The 22,164-nt window shown below is 47.0% G+C and overlaps 1 protein-coding gene across 7 annotated transcripts; it reads left to right on the forward strand.

Moving 5' to 3' along the window:
- Window positions 1-3,576: 3,576 nt before the first annotated feature.
- ADCYAP1 (adenylate cyclase activating polypeptide 1) lies at window positions 3,577-18,761 on the forward strand. Of its 7 annotated transcripts, none has more exons than XM_081014025.1 (7): window positions 3,578-4,463; window positions 4,708-4,815; window positions 9,733-9,870; window positions 10,528-10,623; window positions 12,426-12,560; window positions 13,142-13,256; window positions 14,373-14,990. In XM_081014025.1, exons 2-7 carry the CDS (start codon window positions 4,715-4,717, stop codon window positions 14,430-14,432), a joined length of 645 nt encoding a protein of 214 aa, XP_080870151.1. In that variant the 5' UTR covers window positions 3,578-4,463; window positions 4,708-4,714; the 3' UTR covers window positions 14,433-14,990. The 7 variants fall into 7 exon arrangements, with proteins under 7 accessions (XP_080870148.1, XP_080870151.1, XP_080870149.1 ...); XM_081014027.1 differs by lacking the exon at window positions 14,373-14,990 and adding an exon at window positions 17,149-17,254 and having other exon boundaries at window positions 3,581-4,463; XM_081014022.1 differs by lacking the exons at window positions 13,142-13,256; window positions 14,373-14,990 and adding an exon at window positions 17,149-18,761 and having other exon boundaries at window positions 3,577-4,463.
- The last annotated feature ends 3,403 nt before the right edge of the window (window positions 18,762-22,164 follow it).

Here is a 22,164-nt window from a genome sequence, read left to right on the forward strand (position 1 = left end):
ACAGCTAACAGCAAGAGATAAAAGCTATGACAGGCAAAATAGCAAATTCAAAAGCATTAGCCAATCAAAACATAATGAAGAACAGATGAAATATAAACAAATAAAATATGAACAATGTAAATAATAATGAGAACACACAAAAAATAATCTTACAAGCTAAAGCTCTGTCTAAACACCATTGAGGGGGATAGAGGTGGGTAGCCATGTCTGGAAACACCTAGCCACTTCTGAATGATTAAATCATGAGTTACTTTTTATTCTGGTCAGTAGAAAAGCAAAAGATTCATAAAATGAATTATGAAAAATGCAAGTAAAGAATCTGGTTGACATTGATTTACACATACTCAAGACCCAACGTCTTTCTAATTTCCTATGTGGGTATGGTACTATTTCTGGGTAGGAAATACTATACAGTATTTGACATTTCTTGTGATGATTGCACATAGTGTCTATTCTGCTTCGTATGCCTCTTACATGTAGTGTAAGTGCACTGGACGTCTGAGGCTAATAGGCACATGTATAAACACATGAGATATGTGTCAATTATTTCCTTGGATAGACAACAGTTTCCTGCCCCACCATGTTAATTAGCATAATGACACAAAGGATATTAGTGTTATCACCGATTTCTGCTGTCATGAATGGTCACTTTGCATAACAGATACATCACATAGCATTTCCATAGACTATATATTTTTTTGCATTTCATTGCCGCTTAGCACAAATATACATTTGGCAGCTGAGGATAACACTTCATGCATCCAGCAAAGTGGACTCTGGTCCACAAAAGCTTATGCTAGAAACCATCTGTTAGTTCCTGAGTTTATTTGCATGTCATCTCCAAGAATAAAGTTCTTTATAGGATTTTTATTTTATTTTAAAAAACTGTATTTCTTCTCCTGAACGCCACTGGTCACAACAGAAAGAAGGAAATATAGGCAACAAACACTAGAGAGCTACTAGACCAGACACTGCACATCTGGAATTATGAAAAAGCACTTCTAGGTAGGAGGATGTGCCCCTGGGGATCGTTGAGCCCCAGCACCTCTGTGTTATAAAGATTCAGCACTGCCTGCAGAATACATGATAGAGGGTTCCTTGCACATTAATCATTGTGTGAGCAGGGGGCCTGGAGTGCAGTTAACAATGCAAGATTGGAAAAGAGGTTATTTAAGGGAAAGTGCCCTACCTTTCCCAGTGACATTCTGCTTTTTCTCACTTGTACACTATTTGGAGCATAGAAATATACCATGTGGCCATGAGTGGAGATCAATGAGTGTTTGTCTACCACTGAGTAGACCAATGAGTGTGCTGCTTTCAGACTTGTGTCCAAGTAATAGATTTGGGATCAAGATGTTGGAATCATAGACTCATAATATCACAGGCTTTTGTTGTTGTTGTTTAGTCATTTAGTCGTTTAGTCGTGTCCGACTCTTCAAGACCCCATGGACCAGAGCACGCCAGGCACTCCTGTCTTCCACTGCCTCCCGCAGTTTGGTCAAACTCATGCTGATAGCTTCGAGAACACTGTCCAACCATCACAGGCTTTTAATTCTGTGCTTTTCTTTCTCTTTTAGTCATGGACGGAAAGCAACTATTTAGAAAACAACAACAAATCCAGACACGAGAGAAACCGTTTCAGATGGGCTGATTTGATTCCCCAGCGCCTTCAGCTACAGTAAAAGTAGAGTAAAATGCAGGGCTGTGAAGCTTTCGTCTTGTGATACTTCATTCCCAAGTCCCTGTACAGAAGATAGCTCTGAACGCGAGTTTGAGTCACGCACCTTTTAAACTTTCCACAAGGTGGCGAACGCTGCTTGCAACAGGTTTTCTGTAGTGAAACGCATCAGAAGGTTTCAATGATTTTTTTGTAAGTCCATAAATTAGTTATTTGAAGAAGGGAGAAAATAAACTTTATTTGTATCGGCTCACACGAATTATAGTGGAAGTTAAAAAAGCACAAGCGAATAGTGTTCCTCGATGGCAACTGATTCCTATCAGAAAAACAAACATTATTTACCCAATAAATATTATTTTCTTGCTACATGCTCAAGGAGAAAGTCTAATATTTCTACCTGTATATAAAAAGCTAAAACACAATTAAAATTAATCGACAAAATCTGATTAAAACTATCGTAAACATTGTGTGTCCTTCAGCTGCTGAAAGCAGTGGAGCTTATTTTCTGTTAAATTATATAAACATTTTGAGTTTTGAGAACTCGATGTTTCAAAGCGCTCCTGCGTGTATGTTCAAGCCAAATAACTGAATCAGGAAGTTAAAAAAAATCATTGTGGTTCCGCTTCTTCCTGCTTTTTTTGCTCATCAGCTTAATAATTAACATGCACGGCAGTGGCTCCATCAGTCTGCATTTCTTGAGACAATTTTCTGAAATGGATCTGGACTTCTACCTTCAAGAAGGAAACAAGAAGCCAGTAATACCAAATTACTTGAAACGGAGACCAGACGTGATCTTTTCCCCATCGCCCCTCTTCCTCTACATCATTTTCAGGAAAGTAATGCTTATGGATTGTGAATTCCCAAGGAGGGATTCCCTTAAGAATTCCCTTGCATATGAAGTTTTAATGGAAACCCTCCCCGCCTGCGTGTGCTTCCCTGCCAAGTCCAAGCTGCTTGGGTTTACAGGGGGGAAAGGGGGAGATGGGAGGAAGAAGATACAAACATAACTTTCCCAGAATTATCAATTTCTAATCATTTCCTTGCGTCTCATTGCCTGGGCGTTTGTGTTATTTGTTGTTGAAATTCTCAGATGGCGTCTAAAACCGAGATCTGTCCACAATTTTTTTTAAAAAGCATACAACCCCTTTCCACATTCAGAGAATAAATATGCGTATGTTCATTACACTTTCAAAATGGGCAAATAAATCACAGTGAATATGGTATGACAACAAGCCACCATCACCGTATGAATAAAACGATGACATTTCTAATTTTGCCCTGCCAGCATGGGAGCTCTGTAAATATGGAGCAATCTTGGGGGCAACATTCTTCCAAGTTCTTTGTGCAGTTGCCAAAGCCATTCAGCACCGGACAGCTCCGGTGGGAAAGCAACTGTTCGCCCAGCGGGTAATCAATCCACCCGACTGTCAATTGCCATCTCTAATTAGAAAATTATAGAGAATCCTCTAAGACTTCAAACAGCTTTGGAGGGGAAATTAATAGTAATGTAATGACGACGGCAACAAAAACAGAGATTGAAATATTTAATTGCACTGGTTAAAGAAGCACATGCCCAAGATTTCTTGGCTTCGTAAACAAATAGCAAGTCTTCTGTTTGAAAAATGACCGGAGTCCACTTACTTGGAAGCAATTTCCATTGAAATCAGTGGGGATTATTTCCAAGCAAGGCGTTTAGGAAGAGGAGAAAAAAGTATATGTGAAGGACAGACTTTCTGCAAGAGACATGCAATCGAATGACCCGTCTCTGAAATATAGGGGAAATGTGAAATTCGAAAATTAGCCACCTCAGTGAGAGTTTTGGTTGGGAAGGGGCGGGGGGGGAGGTGTAAGTTAAAGTGCTTATGAGAAGCTTATGACTCCTGCTCGCATCATCTTGAAGTTGGGATTGTTCTGTTCCTTGAGGAATTGGAGTGGTGACGTCTTTTCTGATACCGATTATTACGTGACTGCAACAACAACAATAAAAAAAAGTCATTGGCAAATAAAAATCCGAACGCCACATCAACAGAGAAACAAAACAAGCCAGACACCCGGCAAGGCAACAAGGCAGAGAGATTGAGAGAAAGAGAGGGAGAGACCCCCTGTTTACAACAGAGAGCTGGGAACAGAAAGCAAAGAGAGTGCAAAAGATCTGGTAGCTAAGGTGGGAGCCGGGGCTGTCAGCATCCAGCATCCAAAGCTGGTCAGCTTGGAAGGCACAGAAGGGGGAAGAAAGGAGAAGAAAGGAGGAGGCAGTGAAGCAAAGGGAGACAAATCGACGCTGAAGCCAGGAGCTGCTCAGGGAAGGGGAAAACCACCGCTCTGTAGCATTTGCTATAACGCAGCCAGTTCCCACGTTCTCCCTTTCTGTTTCCCTCTTCCTTCCTGCAAGGATTTCCCCTTCTTCCTCTCCTCACCCTCTCTCTCTCTCCCCTTGTCTCTTGCCTGCCTGGCAGACTCCACTTTACACCTGCAACTTTTAAAAAATTTGAGCTGAGCAACCCCCCCCCCCAAGCTAGGCAGCTAACAAGTCGATCTGCTTGTCTGTCCCACGCCCCCTCCCTTTCTGCGGTTTCCCTCTTTGCCCATCAGAGGAAGAAAGCAAGAGACACAGAGGGAAACCGAGAGAGAGGCGATGCTTCAGGAGGATTAACTATCCCCACCAAAACTTCCTGGAAGGAAGAGAGCGGGAGAAGGAGGAGAACAACAACAACAACAACAAAAAGAAGGGAGAAATCCTCCTTGATTCAGATCCAGTCTTGCGCCTGGTTTCCAGAGTTGAATGGTAAGGCGAATGAGCGGAATCGGGGCGGGGGAGAGGGGCATGGCAGTGCCGGGGGGGAGGAGGGGGGCGGGTGGGTGGGAGAGGTTGTGCCTGGGTTGGTGAAAAGTCCCACAGGCGGGTTCCCCAGCATCTGATAGCTTCAAGGTGACAAGAGCTGGTTCTTTACTGGACAAAGCTGGGGAAGGGGACAGGGAGCCCCCTAGGAGCCCCTTGTGACCGCGGTTTCTCTTTCCCACCCTCCTAGAGTGGCAATGTGTAACAAAGCGCTTCTCGCCCTGCTGGTCTATGGGATAATCATGCACTGCAGCGTCTACTGCTCGCCTGCTGCTGGACTCCAATACCCCGCGCTGAGGTGAGTGAATGCCCGGCTCTCCCCACCCGACTGGGAGCCAGGGCTTGGCTTATTATACTGCATGGGATTTCTTTCCCCCACCCTTCTCTCGCCACTGCTAACCGGGTCCAGACGCTTCGCTGGGAGCTGTCCAGCTCAGATTCAGCCTTCTAGCCTCCAGCTAGAGACAAATTGTCCCTTTCCTTGCCAAGAAGGAAAACTCCCCAAGAATTCCCTCATTCTCTAACCTTGGGGAACCCACGCAGCTCAAGGTTCCAAGTCCGGGTTAGGTCACTTGCTTAGAGACATTGATAGCTGATGCTCTAAGGAACCCTCCAGGTTAGAAACACAGGCTGCTGTCCTTAGCGCAGCGGTGAAATTGACTACCGAGCAACTGTGCAAGTTGCGTTTGGTGTGTGTGTCTCTCTCTGTGTGAAAGAGATTGCGCGTGCGTGCTGGTGCGCGCGCCTGAGAATTACTTAATTAAATGCTCGTAGGGAACCGCGATATCCTACAATATATTCGTCTCCGAAATGTATACAATTTCATTTCACCGTCCTCCGCTTTCTCCAATATAAGCAATGCTTATCTTGGGGATCCCATTCGCTTTCTGTTCTGTGGTATGAATTCTATACCACCATTCCATGAGATTGGGTCTGAAGCATAAACCGAAATATAAAGCCACTCATTGACATGCCAGGCTATTAACTCCAAGTTATGCGTTTAGAAGCAGGTCGTGTGTGAAGCTTATGTGTGTTTATCTGCAACAGTTGTGAGATATGTGGAGTTTCTTTCCAGATAATCAGAGTGCCAAACATTGAGAAATACAGGCAGATTACGATAGACCAGCCATTCTGATATCTAAAAGGTTGACTCCGAAATAAATGTACCTGTAGCCCAATTCTATGCACATATATTCTGGAACAAACCCTTTTATGATTTTAGATTGTGTGCATAGGAGCATCCCTGGGCTCACAACGAAAGTATGTTTCTATCTAGGACATAGGTATACCTGTATATATGTAGACTTCTAATCCCGAATTTGGCTGCCTATTACCTGCTGCGTTTGCCTGGCAGGTACTGAACCTGTAGGCAAATTGTTAGAGAAAGGCTTTGGGTTATAGCTAAGGACTCTGCGGTGTCTGCTACGTTTCTGGCAGTACGGATCACAGGTAGGAAATTACATCTAGTGAGTAATATATTACAGCAGAAGTGTTACGGTATGTATGATGGGCGACTCAATCCACACATGATGCATTGATACGATCACATCCTACAGTACTTGGAATAGTTGAACTCGGTAGGACTAATGCATGTACCTCGCGGAGGCCCCGCTAATTTCAATGGCGCCTGCTGCTTAAGCAGCCGTGCTTAGAAGGAAAGTGCGCATCTAGGGAAGGCAGGTTAAAATGAATCGCCGTGGCCCAGACTGAAGCTACCATTAATGTATACGCGTGAAGTGTGTAGGGTTGGCCCCATCCGTGAAATTCTATTGGCTGGCGCAGTTTGTCATTTCGATCTTCATATTTCTCTGTAAGATTTTAAAGCTTCGATGGTGCGGGTCTTTTAAATGGAAACATTGTAGGATTGAGCGTTACTAAATTGATTTCCCGCAAGTATAACTTTTATTGAAAGGAAAATGTGGATGGACTGCTAAGATCGCTCCACCAAATGCCATTCAACTGGGATTCTTACCAAAAGGTTTGCTTCTGGAATAACCATACTGAATCTAACGAGCAGGCCTGTACCTTAAGGTTGCAAACCCAAATGCATGCCCCAAGAAGTTAAATTCCACTGAAATGTGTTTTTTTAATCTAGGCTGTTTAAACTGCATCCCTCAGTCAACTGTCTCATACCAGGAACCTGAGCACGTTTCTTTGGCAATAAGCTCCACAGTGATTTATAGTAGAGTATAGACTATGGATTGATGATAGCATCTTTACTTTTAGGATGGCAGGACAAGCCTGTAACACCACCCGGGAGCAGTTCCCTGTTATCATTAGCAGTATCGACAGACGGTCGGTAGTAGAGATAGAGTAGAGTAGTAGAGATTGGCTGCCTTGTTGCTCCCAAAATTACCCAAAAGGGAGCCTGAGTCGACCAGGAGTCTATAACCTTTAATACGCCACAAGGCTCCTTCCGCATAACCTAAGTTGGTTGTATCGACTTTATACCCCTTTGTTCCAAATTTCCTCTTATTAAAAGTGGAGCCTCCTTGATCAGGAGCAGCCGATCTGTAACGAACGGCTGCTTGTGAACTTCCCAAACGCTTAGGGCAAACCACTCTAGAGGACAGAAGGCAGAGCAAGATGGGATTTTTGAGCCAGCAAGACAAATATTGCGCTTTTTCGAAAATCCCTCCAAGGTGGCCCAGCGGAGACCGTTTGCGGAGCGGTGCTGAGGACTTCCGTCAGGGTGCTGAGTCCGGGAAGGCTGCTGCGCCCAGACCAACAGGGTGCTTTCCCCCAGCGTTGCTTTCCCCCCTCCTCTTTAAGAGGGACAGAAGCCAAGAACGCTACTGACCCCTATTGGTTTCTAGATCAGAAGAATTGGGAGGAGGAGGGGCGGATTCTTGTGATCTGCCACCAATCTTGGGGAAGCACGAGGCTTTCCCTGCCCCCGGGGAGGGGGCACTGAGAATGAAAGCGGCTCAGTCCTGGCGACAGAGTGCCCAACGCGCCGGGACGCTCCTGCCCAGGCTCTGAGGTTGTCCTGAGACGAACCAGCCTCTCCCACCCTCTTGGAAGATTGTTGTCCAAGGTTCCCCCAGGTCTTTCAGCCCTCTTTGCCAACCGAGACCTGGGAGTTGGTGGGGCTGGGTGGCGGGAGCAGCTGTCAGTCCCGGGGAGGGGGACCCTCCCCCCCCCAGTGGATGTAGCGGGGGCGGCTCTTGGCTCCATTCAAGCGCCTGAATTAGCAGCCGCGAAACACTTGAGGAGCATCCATTATTGATAGCTCCTGCCAGAGCTCCGCAGACGAAAATAGCTGCCGGAGAGACGCGCAGTGACCTAAATCCGGCAGCAGGGAGTCCACGACGGAGATCAGGCTGGGTGGGAAGCGGGGAGGGGTGGGGAACCGTCGTAAGACGCAGAAAAGAGAGTGGAGAGCGTGTGTCTGCTTGCGCAGAGGAAGGAAGGAAGGGAAGAAACGCAAACTCATGCCCCGAGTCCAGAGCCGCTCCATTCCTGCGTTTTTAGAGACGTCTCCTCCCCAGGGGGTCTCCTCCTACTTCTCAGGAGTAGGGACACCCTGAGGCCTTGGGAGAAGGTGGGAAGAAAGCCCAGCCCACAGGAAGCTGCCTTAAACCGAGCCACAGCATTGCAGTCAGTTTAGGATTTCCAATGTTCTTCGGTCTTGGAGCTCCATATACTATTAGACTACAACTCCCATCATGCCCCGGCCAGTTTAGCCAATGGTCAGGGATGACGGGCGTTGTAATCCGAAAAGATCTGGGACCCAAGGTTGAGGAGAACTGGTCGATACTGGGTTTCAGACAGAGGCTTTTCCAGTCCTACCAGGAGATGCGAGGGGTTAAATCTTATGCATTGTAAAAGTGTGTCTTACCAGAGCCCTTTCAAATATGTGAAGAAAATATCTGGGCATTAAAAATATAGCCATAATAAAAACCCTATTGCTTATTTTTCACACGCTGATTCTGGCCTGCTTCCCAGACACTGCGTGTGAATGGCGTGTGTTGGGTGTATAAAGATCATTTCATCTCCCAATCGTTTTTACACCGTTCCCTGGTTAGATTCTGCGTTGCCCACAAGCCTGGATTAAGGGTGCAAGGGATCTCAGGCTAATAGGAGGGAACTGTATGTTGACGAGGGAGAGAAGCATTAATTAATCAAACGAATTATCTTAAATTAATATGTATTAAAATAAGAAAAGAAATAGATAAATATCGGAACACTAATTTCTTTAAAGGGAAATCCCTCTTCTACCCTATAGCTGTGGCAAAGTCACGAGTGATGTAGTTCATGCCTACATACAGAGATTCTCATTTCACAACAACCTTGTGAGGAAGACAAGGCTACAAGAAAGGGGTGGGTCCGAGGTCGCCCACTGAGCTTAACTGGGAAACAGAGGGCCTAACCCAGAAGACTCTCCGGTTGTTGTCTCAACATCCAGCCTAACTGGGGTTGATGGAGTCCGCTAACATCCGGAGGTCCACAGGTTCCCATCACTGGCCTGAACCCTAGCAATGTAATGGTTAATTCGTCCCTACGCGCCCAAGGTCTCCTCCCAACAAGTGACATGGCCAAGCGAGGATTTCAACCCAATCTCCCAGCCTCCATGCATGCTCTGATCCACTCCACTTCCACTGCCTCTGAACTGTCCGAGACACCGAAATAAAATCGAAACGAAACCGATTTGCAGAAAGGCAGAAAGGATTCCGGGGTGGGGAGGTCTTGAGTTCAAGATCCCCTCCCCCTTTGTCCCACTGGGTCAACTGGGAGCGCGAAAAGCCTTTGGCTTGAATGAGAAAAGATGGGCGAAGACCTTTGAACCCTACCTGGGAACGGAGAACTGGAAGTGGACCCCTGGATTGAAGGTGTAATAGAGGGACAAAACAGGCGGCTGGCGAGCAGGAGGAATTGTTGCAGAGATGTCTGCCCCTCCTCCTCTTCCCTCCTCTCGTTTTGGCAGCCTGTGGGGCTCTTTCTTCCCCTTTTTTGGGGGGGGGGGCTCCCTTAGCTGGCTGGCAGTCTTCTTCCTCGAGGCTAAGGGGGCAGACCAAGCGTAGGGGAAGCGAAGTGGTGGGAAAGGGAGCGAGCCTCGGGCGCCATGGGTGCATCTGAGTGGGGGGGAGGGTGCCTCCTGGTCCCAGCCAGTGCCGCCTCCCCCTCCTCCCACCGCCGCCCCCTCGACGTGCCCACCCACCCCGCTCCCGCCGCGATCCCGCACTCAAGGCGCGGCGCCTGTCTCCCTCTACAGCAGGATGGAAGATGAAGCGTACGACGAAGACGGCAACACCCTGCCCGACTACGCCTTCGACAGCGAGCCCCTCGGGATAGCCGACCCTTCCTCCATGCTGGACGACGTGTACACCTTGTATTACCCACCGGAAAAGAGGTGATTAAGCCACAGATAGATAGAGTTCAAAGCAGGCTGCGATCCTGGCCACCCTGACCTGGACGCGCCCCTTGCGCCGGAGCAGCTGCGCAATGGACCGCGCGGTGGGTGTGGCGGGCCAGTGGGGGTGGGGTGGGAAGAGAGGTGGTTTCCCAGCCTTCCTCCGCTTTGTCTTTGGAAGAGGGTGAGGAGGAGAAGCACCCCTCTCAAGCCGAGGATCCTCCTCTGCAAGGTTTCCGCGTCAGACCGAGAACAGACGGGGTAGGGAAGAAGGAGGCGAGCAATCCGACTTACCTCTCTCCGGGAAAAAAAAGCCAGTTTCTGAGCAGCGCGCCGCGCGCCCCATCCTAGAAAATAACCCGAGTTGTCCCGACAGCTGCCAGCTGGGGGTGGGAAGAGGGATGGGAGCGCGCGCGCTCGAGACTCCGCTGCCCAGGTAGGCGCGGCCCGAGGTCCCTGGGGGACCCAAGCAGAGGCCGACCCCCAGATCCCCCCCCCCTTGCTGAGGTTTTCCTGCAGGATGAGCCCTGGGTAGTACTCGGTCCCTCCATCAGCTTGCTGGTCGTGGCTTGTTGCCTGTTTTATTTTGATCTCTGTGTCTCCCTCCTCCCTCCCTCTCTCCACCGCTTCCCTCCCCCCTTCGTTTCTTCTTTCTAGGCATGCGGACGGGATCTTTAATAAAGCCTACAGGAAAGTCTTGGGCCAGTTATCGGCGAGGAAGTACCTTCATTCTCTGATGGCCAAGCGGGTGGGGTAAGACGGTCTTCCTTGTTTGGGTGGGGGTGGGGTGGGGAGGGAGTGTGGGTGTGTAAGGGGTGGGGGAGAATCTAAGGAACAAATCTTAATGGACCATCCCATGGGGTTAGAATGCATTAAATGGCACTGGGCATGTTATTCTGCAGAGCTCAGCGGATCTGTCATCTCTGCACAAACGATAGAAATGCCTGCAAACCTGGATCACAGTTCGATTCACAGTTCTGGATCAAACTGTCCCAGGGTGCGTGGAAGACCAACAAGCATAGCTGTCAACTTTTCCCTTTTCTTGCGAGGAATCCTATTCGGAGTAAGGGAATTTCCCTTAAAAAAAGTAAAACGTTGACAGCTATGCCAACAAGTCTGTCTCTAAGTCAGCGCGTTTAGGGAACGTGGGTGCCAGTTAAGTTGGGCTGTTGATCAAACTACGGGTGGAATGTCATCCAGAGAAGAGTATTATTAAACAGAACTGGGCTGAACTCCCGGAGAGGTGGGCTTTCCCGGTTTACAACCTTCAGAGGATTGAGCTATATTGTTAAATAGGGTTGCTAATCCTCCACGCTCCCTCGAATGTGACACAACCGGCCTCCCTCCCCGCCCCATTCAGCCTGACGGGATGAAAAGGTGCGGCGACAAGCTCAGCTGATAAAGACCTTGTCAGTTGCACAGTCCGCTCCTCTGCAGAGTCTGACCGACCCCCTCCAACCCGCTGGGGATGATTAAATAAATACTCGAGGCTCCTTTGGGAGGAAGAGGGCATCATTTCCATAGATCCAGGCGCAGACTGACCACAGAACGTGCGGAAAAGAAATAAAATTGGAAGTAAAAACAAAGCAGCCCCTCCCTCCTTCTCCCCCCCCCCGTCCCCGACCTCTGCTTTGAAATCAACCCTCCTAGCCGGATGCCAGCCCGCGCGTGTGTCGGCAGAAGGCAACATTTTAATAAAGCCCAGGGGGAAATGGATTACACCATTTCAGGATGAATAATTCATGCCAGGAAGAGATTGTCTCCCTACTGTCGACTTGTATTATGATCACACTTCAACTTCCGCAGCGTGGTTAGAGAAAGCCTTTGTTTCTTGGCGCCGGGGAAAAAACCTGCCCTTTATTGCTCCGGCCCCTGCTCTACGTGTTGCTCGCGCTGCTTGAAAGGAGCAACCCACATCTTTTAAGAAACAAAACAAAACCCCGATCCCTGCACACTCCACCGCCAGATCCTTCCCTAGACCAAATGTTTTTGGATAACTCTGTGATAAAAAGGATGATGATAATGAGGATGACATAAAGGGGGAAACACACACACACACACACACACACACACACAAGCTTCGAATTGTTGAAAGGATGAAGGTTAATCGGGGCAGATCGCGAGGGGCTTATTGTTTGGCATGGGGGGCATTGGCCTGTGGAGCAAGCCTGGGTAGGAAAGAAAAGGGAAAGCTGGGAAACCCTCCGAAACACACACACACACACACACACACACACACACAGCAGACAGCAATACAATGGAAGATAAAGAAGAACAGAAAGTGACTCCTTCCTCTTGTTTATGAACAAGATGATGCGCAATAAGAGTCTACACTGAGTCTATCCAGCAAACGCCCATTGGCAGTGAAACTGACCAGCCTTCTGGGCGTTAAGGTGGCCTGCCTGCGCATTTTGGGCGCAATTTCCCGACCCCTTTCCCTTTTCTGCTTCCGAAAGACGTAGCTCCTGCGACAGGGTTGGCGGTTTCCGATTTTGCAACCACGTTTCGCTTTGCCTTCTTTTTCTCTCCTCCTCTCTTTCCCCTACTCCTTGCAGCGGAGCGAGCGGCCTGGAGGATGACTCGGAACCGCTTTCCAAAAGGCACTCGGACGGCATATTCACAGACAGCTACAGCCGCTACCGAAAACAAATGGCTGTCAAGAAATACTTGGCAGCAGTCCTGGGGAAAAGGTATAAACAAAGAGTTAGAAACAAAGGACGCCGAGTAGCCTATTTGTAGCGATGAGTTTCCCAATCGCTCCTGTGTATACAAAAGCCCCGGGGGAAAAAAAATCCGAGAGAGGACCCCCCCAACCCGCCCCCGTCCCTAAAAAGTCATTTCCAAACTGACTGATCAATCACCGCTCCTGTGTTATCTAAACATGTATTTATGTATGAAGTAAAGCCATTAAATGAATATTTTGATAATAATATTGTTTTTCTTTTGTACCAAAATAATATTTAAGAATAAGCACTAGAGAAAACGCACAGATCTACTTTGTGGACCAATCCTTAAACTAACTAACTAAATGTTAAGATTAGAATCTATAGACCTGCTAGAGCCAGCTCGATAGACTAGGGAATTAGAGAGGACCAATTGATGCTGCAGTGGTTAGCATTTGCACAAGAGACCGAGGACATTCGCCTGAGCTGTTTTATGTTTTTATATTTAAAAAAAGAAGAGAAAAAAGTGGAGAAGACAATCATTGTTTTGAATATTGCTCCTATTTTTGTAATGGAAATTAAAAGGAGAGTATTTTTATCCATGACAGGGTTGAAGAAATTACTATTCTCCATTTGCTACTGTACATAGACAAAGATGCCCTGCTACAAGGGGAATATGAGGCTATTGATTTGGGAGAATTACTGACGCAGTTCCTTGCCCCGGTGAGTCTCCTGTCAGGCTCCTTTGACACGTCCTTCCTCCTTCCCCCTTCCCTCCCCCCCTTGCTAGAAATGACATTTCCCTGCTTTACTCTGACTGCCCTTTTTTCTATGTATCTGCTCTGAGACCAAGTGAAGAACGGAGCCTGCAAGACCGTTTAAGGTGCATCGGCCGCCCCTCGCCCCAGAACCCCTCTCTCCTGGCCACTCCTCTCAATAGGAGGGGGGGCAAAGGAGCGCCTCTCCCTGCCTGTACGAGGGGAGAGGGGGTGAAGGGTCATGCCGATCCGCCTTAGCGCTTGTGAGCAGAGAGGACCAGGGTCCGGTAGTTTAAGAGACGATTGTAGTTCAGCAGGATGCAAATTGTCGAAATAAATAGTTGCGCCCCAATGAGAAATCCTGGAAGAGTTGTTTTTTTCTGGCTTCTAGGATAGCAGACTAAGAAGGGGGCCTGTTCCCATATGCAGGTGTGTGTATACACATATAGATACACAATGCACTGTGTATAAATATATACACAGTGTGTATAAATATATATATCTCACACTGTGCATATGTAGGGTCCAGACTTAGCCATGCTCAGAATAGATTGATGAGTCAACTCTAAGAACGCCAAAGTCTGGATCCAACCCTGAGGTAGCCTCAGAAGTAATAAGTTCGATCCGTTAGGAAGTTCGGAGTTCAGATCTAGGGCGGAATAGAGAAGAAACGACCCCCCTACCCCATCCCTTTGGGTTTTGGACTTGGCACAATGTAGGTTCTAGGAGTTAAAGATAACCTGCCCCATCAGGCCGGATCTATCCATGCAGCAGACGGAGGTGAAACTCGTGATGGCAAAGTGGACAATAGCACTTCAGAAAGAAAGAAAGAAAGAAAGAAAGAAAGAAAGAAAGAAAGAAAGAAAGAAAGAAAGAGTCCTGCCAGTAGAAAACTGGAAGGAAGATTCTAGTACAGTTCCATTCCTCCATTCCCAACGCCAGAAGTTAATAAGATATAGAAATAATTAAAGGGAGCATTTTTTTTTAATTAAAAAAGTGCACCTGTAATCTGAAATGGTATATTCCACTCTGCAACCTTAAGCAACTCTACCACCTTCCGTTTCCACCTATTCTGCTGCAGGTGTGGATCCCGCCTCAAAGAGATCCATCGGCCTACGAGCTGTTTGGTATCGGATCTTGATGCAAAGTATTCACGTGTAACTCTCCAGTGCTGTCCATCCTTCTTCTCATCTTGTGATATATTGGCTAGCGTTCTCTCTTGATAATCGCCCCCCGCCCCGCCCGTCCGCCCGCCCGGTGGGAGTCACTTTCACTCTCTCTCCCTCCCCGCGCCCCTAGTTCATGGTTCCCTGATAGAACTTTCGCTTCTCCGCCCTCGATGGCCTCTCTCGCAAATGTTGTGTTTTCCATCGGGGCCACTTTCGTTTCTTTTTTCCCTCGAAAGCAACAACCAACAATTATATTGTGAACGCCTCAGGCACTTTTGGTTTTGTTATGATGCAAGCTCTTAATTGTCAGACTGTCTTAGGCCCCTCCCCCCTGCTGTAGCGCCTATATCTATATATCTCTCTATATATTCCACCACTAAAGAATTATGCACTATGACGAAAAAGTTTTTTTCCCTTTCTTTTTCCTTTCCTTTTCGGTTCCTTGTTGATTTATTGAGTTTGGAGGTTTAAAATGTATTTTTCTACATTATGGCTTTAACCGCTTAGTAAAATTTATTTCATACAATCAACTTTGGTCATGCTAGAATGTGTAGTGTTCCCTCTGCGCTTCAGTTTCTAAGACCTGATCAAGCATCTTTCTGTGGGGACGGGGACCTTGAAATGTGAGTGCGTGTGCGCCTGCGCGTGCGTTTGTGTTTGTGTGTGAAGTGTGTGGAGGGCATTGAAATAATCCCTTGGATTGTGTGCAGTGGGTATTGAAATAGTCCCAACTCTGAAGGGACTTGTTTTCCCCCTCTTTCCTCCAGAGAATTAACTGCCAAATGTAAATAGGGTGGTTCGAAGCCGATCTAGTTCTGTTGAACTCAATGGGGCTGAAGGTTGCAGTTCCAAACCGTCCATTCTCGTTGATGGTCTTTGTCCTGCCTTCTGTTCATTCACACTTATTTGGGTTGCGCCTGCGCACGGCGCCAGTCACAGGTATGAATGAGCGGAAGCTGCTCAAAGAACAAGCAACACCCCGCCCCCCTCTCTGTTCCCACTGAAATCACGGGAACTTGGCATTTTTAAGTCAGCAGACTTATCCAGAAGGACGTCCCATTCATTTCAATGGAAAACACATTTGTTGAGGGTTCTCTTAACACAGTGGTGCAGTACGGTCATTTTACCCTGGGTTGAATAGCCTTAGCGGCTCTCCCGCTCCCCTTCAGATGGTAAACCAGCCCTACTGTATTTAGGGACCCAGGACTTTCTTCCCAGGGTTCTGTCTCCACGGCACCATTGCTTTAAGGAGCTGAGTACCTTTTGGGATGTCGTCTGTCGGCTGCAATGCGCCTTAAAGGATCAGGGTGTCAATCAGCTTCAATCATAGGGTGGCATCGGATTAATTGGGTCTTCCGCAGCTCAGACTCGACCAAACGGGTGGGCGTCTTATTTCTAGAGCCCCCATCTCAGATCTCCTTGTTGAGTTGTAGGACTTGGATCTAAATCCATTTAGGTTGTCACCTTTCATTCATGTGTTGGAAAGAAATCTCTTTTTTTAGCAGTGGGATTTTGCTTGACTGTTCAACTGAAGTCAACGGGGTGAAAACCTAACCTCGATGCAAAACGCATCTCCCAAGTTAAAAAGTTGCCCAGGTTTCCAACTCCGTGTGATTCTTCCTCCTGTAATTTACCTGTATTTGACACCTCTAGTTAGTCAAGTTAAAAGCAGGACAAATATGACCATACTAAGTACAGTCTCCTTTGCTTCAAAAAATTAAACAGAAGAGGGGAGAAGGCAACCTTTTTTTCCTGTGTTGATGACATTGCTTCTAGTTATTATGGGGGAAATGAAAGAGTACCCGCAACAAATAGCTGCGCTGCACATTGAAAGCAGCATCGCACCCCGCAGAGAATCCCGATAGCTGTAGTTTGTTAAGGGTGCTGAGCCTTGTTAGGAGACGCACTATTCCCCTCACAGAGCTACGATTGCCAGAGTGGTTTAACAACCAGCCCCTCTCCTCAGGGAGCTCTGGCAACTGCAACTCTTTGAGGGGAATAACAGGGGTCTCTCCTAGCGACTCAGCACTCTTAAGAAACTACGGTCCCCAGAATTCTTTGAGGGAAGCCGCGACCGTTTCAAGGGGTAGGAGACTGCTTTAAAATGCGCAGCGCACATGGAGTTCTTCTGTGCCCGCCCCGTAACTTTAACGTAGAATTATCCTTCGTGTCTGAAACGACAGCCCTGTTATGAATGGCCCTTGTTTTTCCGAGTAAAGGGGATTTTTAGCCTGTGAGAATCGTCAGCAGGATTCCCAGCTCCTCAGCTACTGAAAACGGGTGGTGGGGAGATCTGGAAGCTCTTGAGAGATTGGCACTCTGATCCCGACGGCAGTTTAGCAGCCGGCTCCCCGTTGAAATGAATGGAACGCGTCTCCTAAGGGCAAAGCCGGGGCGGAGGTGCACGCCAGAGCCCCCTAGAGCCCAGTGCCTCGTCTTGCTTTACGAGCCACTCAGCCGTCGAGCAGAGAAAAGGCGCCCGTCTCACCCGTCAGACTCTCCCGCCCCCCCCCCCCGTCTGATCCGGGCCTCGAGTAATCCATCACAGCAGACCCAATCGAGTTTGCATGCAGGTCCCAGGCGGGCTACGGCTGCAGCCAGCGGTAGCGCAGCCGTCGAGGGCCTTCGATCTGATGCCTGAGTGGTGTGTATGAGATCAATCTTACTTGAATTTTGCATTCTCTTCAGGCCATGTGACGCAGGATGCCGTTTGCAGCTTTTCGTGCCTTCCCTTCGCCTTTTAAATCGCCACGAGTTCACAGATGGCTATTTAGTGGCCCTACAATGCTGCAACACATCAGCTTGCATTTCTTTCTTTTCGCTTTCCCTCCCTTTCCCTTTCCTTCTTTTGGTGTTAAGTCTCCAAGCCTCGCGAGTTGTTCCTTTGACGAGGACAACGGGCAGGACCTCTTGCTGTGTGTTTGTGTCCCATGTGTGGTGCGATGACGCGACGGCGACCTCTAGGGGCTCCCTTTTGACGTGCTAGTCGTGTTCAGCTTCGCCTTGCTAGTCCAGTGGGCTAGTCAGTTTCAGTCAGTCTGCCAGCGTAACGTTTCTCCACACAGCCCGTGGTCGCCTGTCTAGGATAGCTATCCTCTGTCGCCAAGAGCCTTAAATCCCATGGATCCAATTGGAAATCCAGTGATCACTGAGGTTAGATGTCAGTATTTTGGAGATATCTATCTATATCTATATATTTTTTCTTCCTTCTGTGTAGCAACTTGAGTATCAAAAAAGCACTACAGCAAAAAGTAAAACACCCGTGGTTTCCATCAATAGGACTTTGAGAACTGTTATTTCAAAGTGTGTAAAGTTTGTATTAATAAATTTTTGTAAACAATGCCATTTCGTCTAATGTTTGGGGGAGACAGTGCAAATGGATTTCCACCAGGAAATAACCTCTTAAATTATGGTTCTGATTATTTCATTTTTAACGAAATCTATAACATTTTATTTTAACCTGTAGGGTGTCTTCTTCCCCCCACCTTTCTTATTTGATGCTTCTACAATATAATCAAGTAGGAAATTATTGGAACTGCAACTTCAGACACAATCGAGAGAAGGAACCAAAAGCAAAAGCCACCCCAACCAACTCATTCAAAATAATCAGGTTTTTAAAAAAAGAAATAAAGCTTTACTTTCTCCCACTTGTTATAGGGATCCTCCAATCACTTTGAGAGCCAGCTCTTATGTACACTCCAATGAATTTGTTGCAGCTGCTCTTGAAGCAATGGTTTAAGTCTCTCAGCTATCTGACTTTAGAGCAGGAATGGGGAACCTGTGGCTTGCCAGATTTTGTTGGACTGGTCCTGCCCCATCAGCCCCACCCAGCATGGTCAGGAATGATGGAAACTGTAGTCCAGCAACATCTGGAGGGTCACAGTTTAGCCACACCTGCTTTAGAAAGTCAAGTCGAACAGATGTGAGGCAACTATCTGAAGAACGTTACCATCCGTGTTTAAATGTCGTTGAAATTAATAGGATGTGCAGTGTGATCCTACACACTTTGAGGAAACCTCAAGGGGACTTTCTTTGGAGTAAACAGGATCATGGTGTACAACTCTTCACTGGGCCCTCTTGTACAACTGAATTCTGTAGGAATTAGGCACGGGTATTTCTGGATTGTGTTCAAGAGCTGCACTTTTGAAACCAGGCTTACTAACTGGGGAGTAAATCTCATTAAAAACGTGATGGGATTTATTTTGGAGTAAACATAGACTGTCTCCTGGAGGTGAATCCGTGATCAGGCCTGCAGCTCTATTCAATGCATGTTTTCTGTGAAATAAACCCCAGCAAATTCAGCAGGTCTGTCTCTTTAGTACTTTCTTTAGGACTTTCCACGGGCCCCTCCAGACTGGTGTTTTTTTTTTTTTTTTTTGGGTGTTTTCTGCAATTTGTCATTAACACAATAAGAGTGCACGAGTGGTGGATTTACACTGGGCTGTGTGCACATCCTGCTGCTTTCTTAGCTATTCTGCCATGAGTATTGCTGCATTCTCGCCATCTGGAGGAGCACTCTTGCACTATAGTGCAACAGAAGCGGCACATTCCCTCCTCCCTGCAAATGTCTGTGATATGAAAAGTTATGGGATTTTAGTAGGAAACCATGGGACATGCACTCAAACCAAGCAGAAATACTGCCCCCAAACCTTAGAAGGCACAAACAACATGGAAAGCAGGAATGCATCTAACCAACCTGATACCATCATGGACACAAAAGCATGACACATTTTATGGGGCCCTAAGAAACATGGTTAAGAATGTGCAGTAATGGACAGCCCAGGAATTCCCAGTAGTGCAATATTTATTATAATAAAGAGGATGTGCTAAACTAAAGCATGGATGGTTAACTTGTGGTCCTCCAAATGTTTTGGAACACAACTCCCAGCAGCCTCTGGCTGGGGCTGATGTGTCACACAGTACAAAATATCTAAAGAGCACCAGACTGGGGAAGACTGTTCTAAAAACACAAAACGTTCTGATACATTTTAAAACATTCCATCTCTCCAATGCTATCAATGCTCTAAGCACTCCAGTTTCAAGTTACACCTGTTTGTACTCAGGTACAAAGCAACAGCATTAGGACCACTTAGTCAAAAACACGGCTCCACTACTCTAAAAAGTGTTGCTTCAAGTCCCATCCACCAGCGTGTGGAGAGTTAAGGGGCTCCTTTGAGAACGGTGCCTGCTACCTGGGAACCAGGTTGAACTGACAGCATAAGGATTCTTAGTAGGGTATTCTAAGGGGAAGGGAACGCGGGTGGCGCTGTGGGTAAAACCTCAGCGCCTAGGGCTTGCCGATCACATGGTTGGCGGTTCGAATCCCCGCGGCGGGGTGAGCTCCCGTCTTTCGGTCCCAGCTCCTGCCCACCTAGCAGTTCGAAAGCACCATTAAGTGAAAGTAGATAAATAGGTACCGCTTTATAGTGGAAAGGTAAACGGCGTTTCCGTGTGCTGCGCTGGTGCCGGCTCGCCAGAGCAGCTTCGTCACGCTGGCCACGTGACCCGGAAGTGTCTCCTGACAGCGCTGGCCCCCGGCCTCTTAAGTGAGATGGGTGCACAACCCTAGAGTCGGACACGACTGGCCCGCAAGGGCAGGGGTACCTTTACCTTTTATTCTAAGGGGAAGCCTTCAGTTAAATGTGTGGGAAATAATTGGAAATACTCCAGATCCTTGTTATGCTTGTGATTACCATCATTCCAGCAGATTAGAAACTGTTCTTAGCTAGAGTGTAAAAAGCTCCTCCACATTTAAATTAAAGAAAGAAAAACAATCCTCCTATGCTTCTTTGTTCAGTACCAGAAATAATCAAACCACTCCAAGATGGCAAAACTACGAAGTTGTAGAAACAGCAGCAGCAGCAGCAGGAGCAACAGGCCCACTCCAAGATGATGTGCTACTTCAGTAAAAACCTAAGCTTGGAAAAGGTGCCTTAACACCATGATACTTGGAAGCAAGACCCATTGGTGCAGAAGGAAAAGTTACAGAACTTGAGTTAGTTCCATTCAAGCCAGTGAGAGGCTAGGCTGTTAGGGGACAATTACCTGACCTCCAACAAGCAGATTTCATGAGGTTAACATCTAGTTAACAGCAAACACAAACATTGATTGTATGGATTGCTCTGGGCTGGTGTGCATGTCATGATCCAGTCTATTTCTGCTCCTTTATAGCTGGGAGATCTTTTCTCCTGGCAGGAGGATATTACGGTAAGTGAACAGTGATTTGCATCCTAAGAGGATTTCTATGATACACTGATTTTTCTGGCACACACAAAGGAACTTATTAGTGCCTGAAGGCAACAGCCATGCCAGCTACTCTTCCTTGCTTCCTTCCACCAGACACATTAACACAATATTATGCTGAGCAACCATAAAGTTGTTGTGATGTTTGTGGGTAGATATCATGACTGATATCAGCCCAATAGATCCCATCTGTCCTGTGCAGTTCTTCCCTAGAACGTTAAATTTCATAGTGAGACATATACTTCCCTCCATCCTGGACAATGCCAAATGTAGGTTTCTAGTCATTTCCTTTTGAGCTCTGCTTAAGTCACTAGGGTCAACCCCCTCCCAACTATGCATGGTATAAATGCGTTTGATCATAAAATATGCCTCCACCAATGTGCTGTATAACTCCAAAACCAGGACTTGTTCTTTCAATAGCCTCAAATCATCCCAGCACTGCTGAATCCAACCATACTGAAAAACAGTTGGCAGGAGTCATGCCATGCTGACCTGTCTCCCTATCAGATGGTGAGCCACTGGCTAAGGCCATGTTGTGTTCTAGCCCTTGTGTTTGCTGCTTTGTGGCTGATCCGGAACACCCTACTATGGCCACAAATAACAACCCGCCCTCATTCCTTCCTTTTCCAGCAACCTGTTGAAAAATAAAACACCTTGAGAGCAACAAGGGAAAAGCACCAACTCTTTCCTTCCATGGGATGCTTATAACCATTAAAAGCTGCAGAATGCCACCTCCTTCTCACCTTACCATGCTCTTCTGGGAGGCCCAAATTCTCTGCAGCCAGTTGTTATATTGGATGCTCTGTTGCTTGGACTAGAAAGCCAGGTCTGACACGAGTGGGGAGAGTGCTGTTGTGTTCAAATCTTGCTTTCAGGCTTCCCATAGGTATCTGGTTGGCCACTATGAGAATGCTGGACTAGATGGGTCATTAGCCTGATCAAGCGGTCTCTTCTTATCTTTTAAAGTTTTTAACCTAGAACAAACCACACCCTGCCATGGCCATAAAATGGAAATCATCAACGTAGTTCACCAGCGTATTGAAAGTTGTCCAGTTCCTTAAGGCCAACTAAAAAAAATAATGCACTGAATTTTTCAAACATCGCCAATAAGAATTCTATACATATACAATTTTCCCTGGAAGGAAAGTTGCAAAAATGTAGCAGCATTCACCGATTAAAAGGTGCTATCCAACAGCTATTTATCTAGCACATTTAATTTTCTTCATTGCATTTTCCTCTCACAGCAACCATGTGGGGTAGACTACTACTGTTCCCATATTGTGGGTAGTACTTTTGAGGCTGTGAGCAAATGACATGCACAAGAAAGACCGTACGATGAGCGCATGACAGGTGATCAGGAAGGACTTAAATCCAAAGCCCATATGCTCTGTCTGCAAGACTTCCCTGTTCTACTGCATTACCCTGATGTCAAGTGGCAAATCAGGCCACAGAATAGTGCCA

Source organism: Podarcis pityusensis (assembly GCF_964106645.2).
Source record: "Podarcis pityusensis genome assembly, chromosome: 7".
In the NCBI taxonomy this organism is placed as follows: domain Eukaryota; kingdom Metazoa; phylum Chordata; class Lepidosauria; order Squamata; family Lacertidae; genus Podarcis; species Podarcis pityusensis.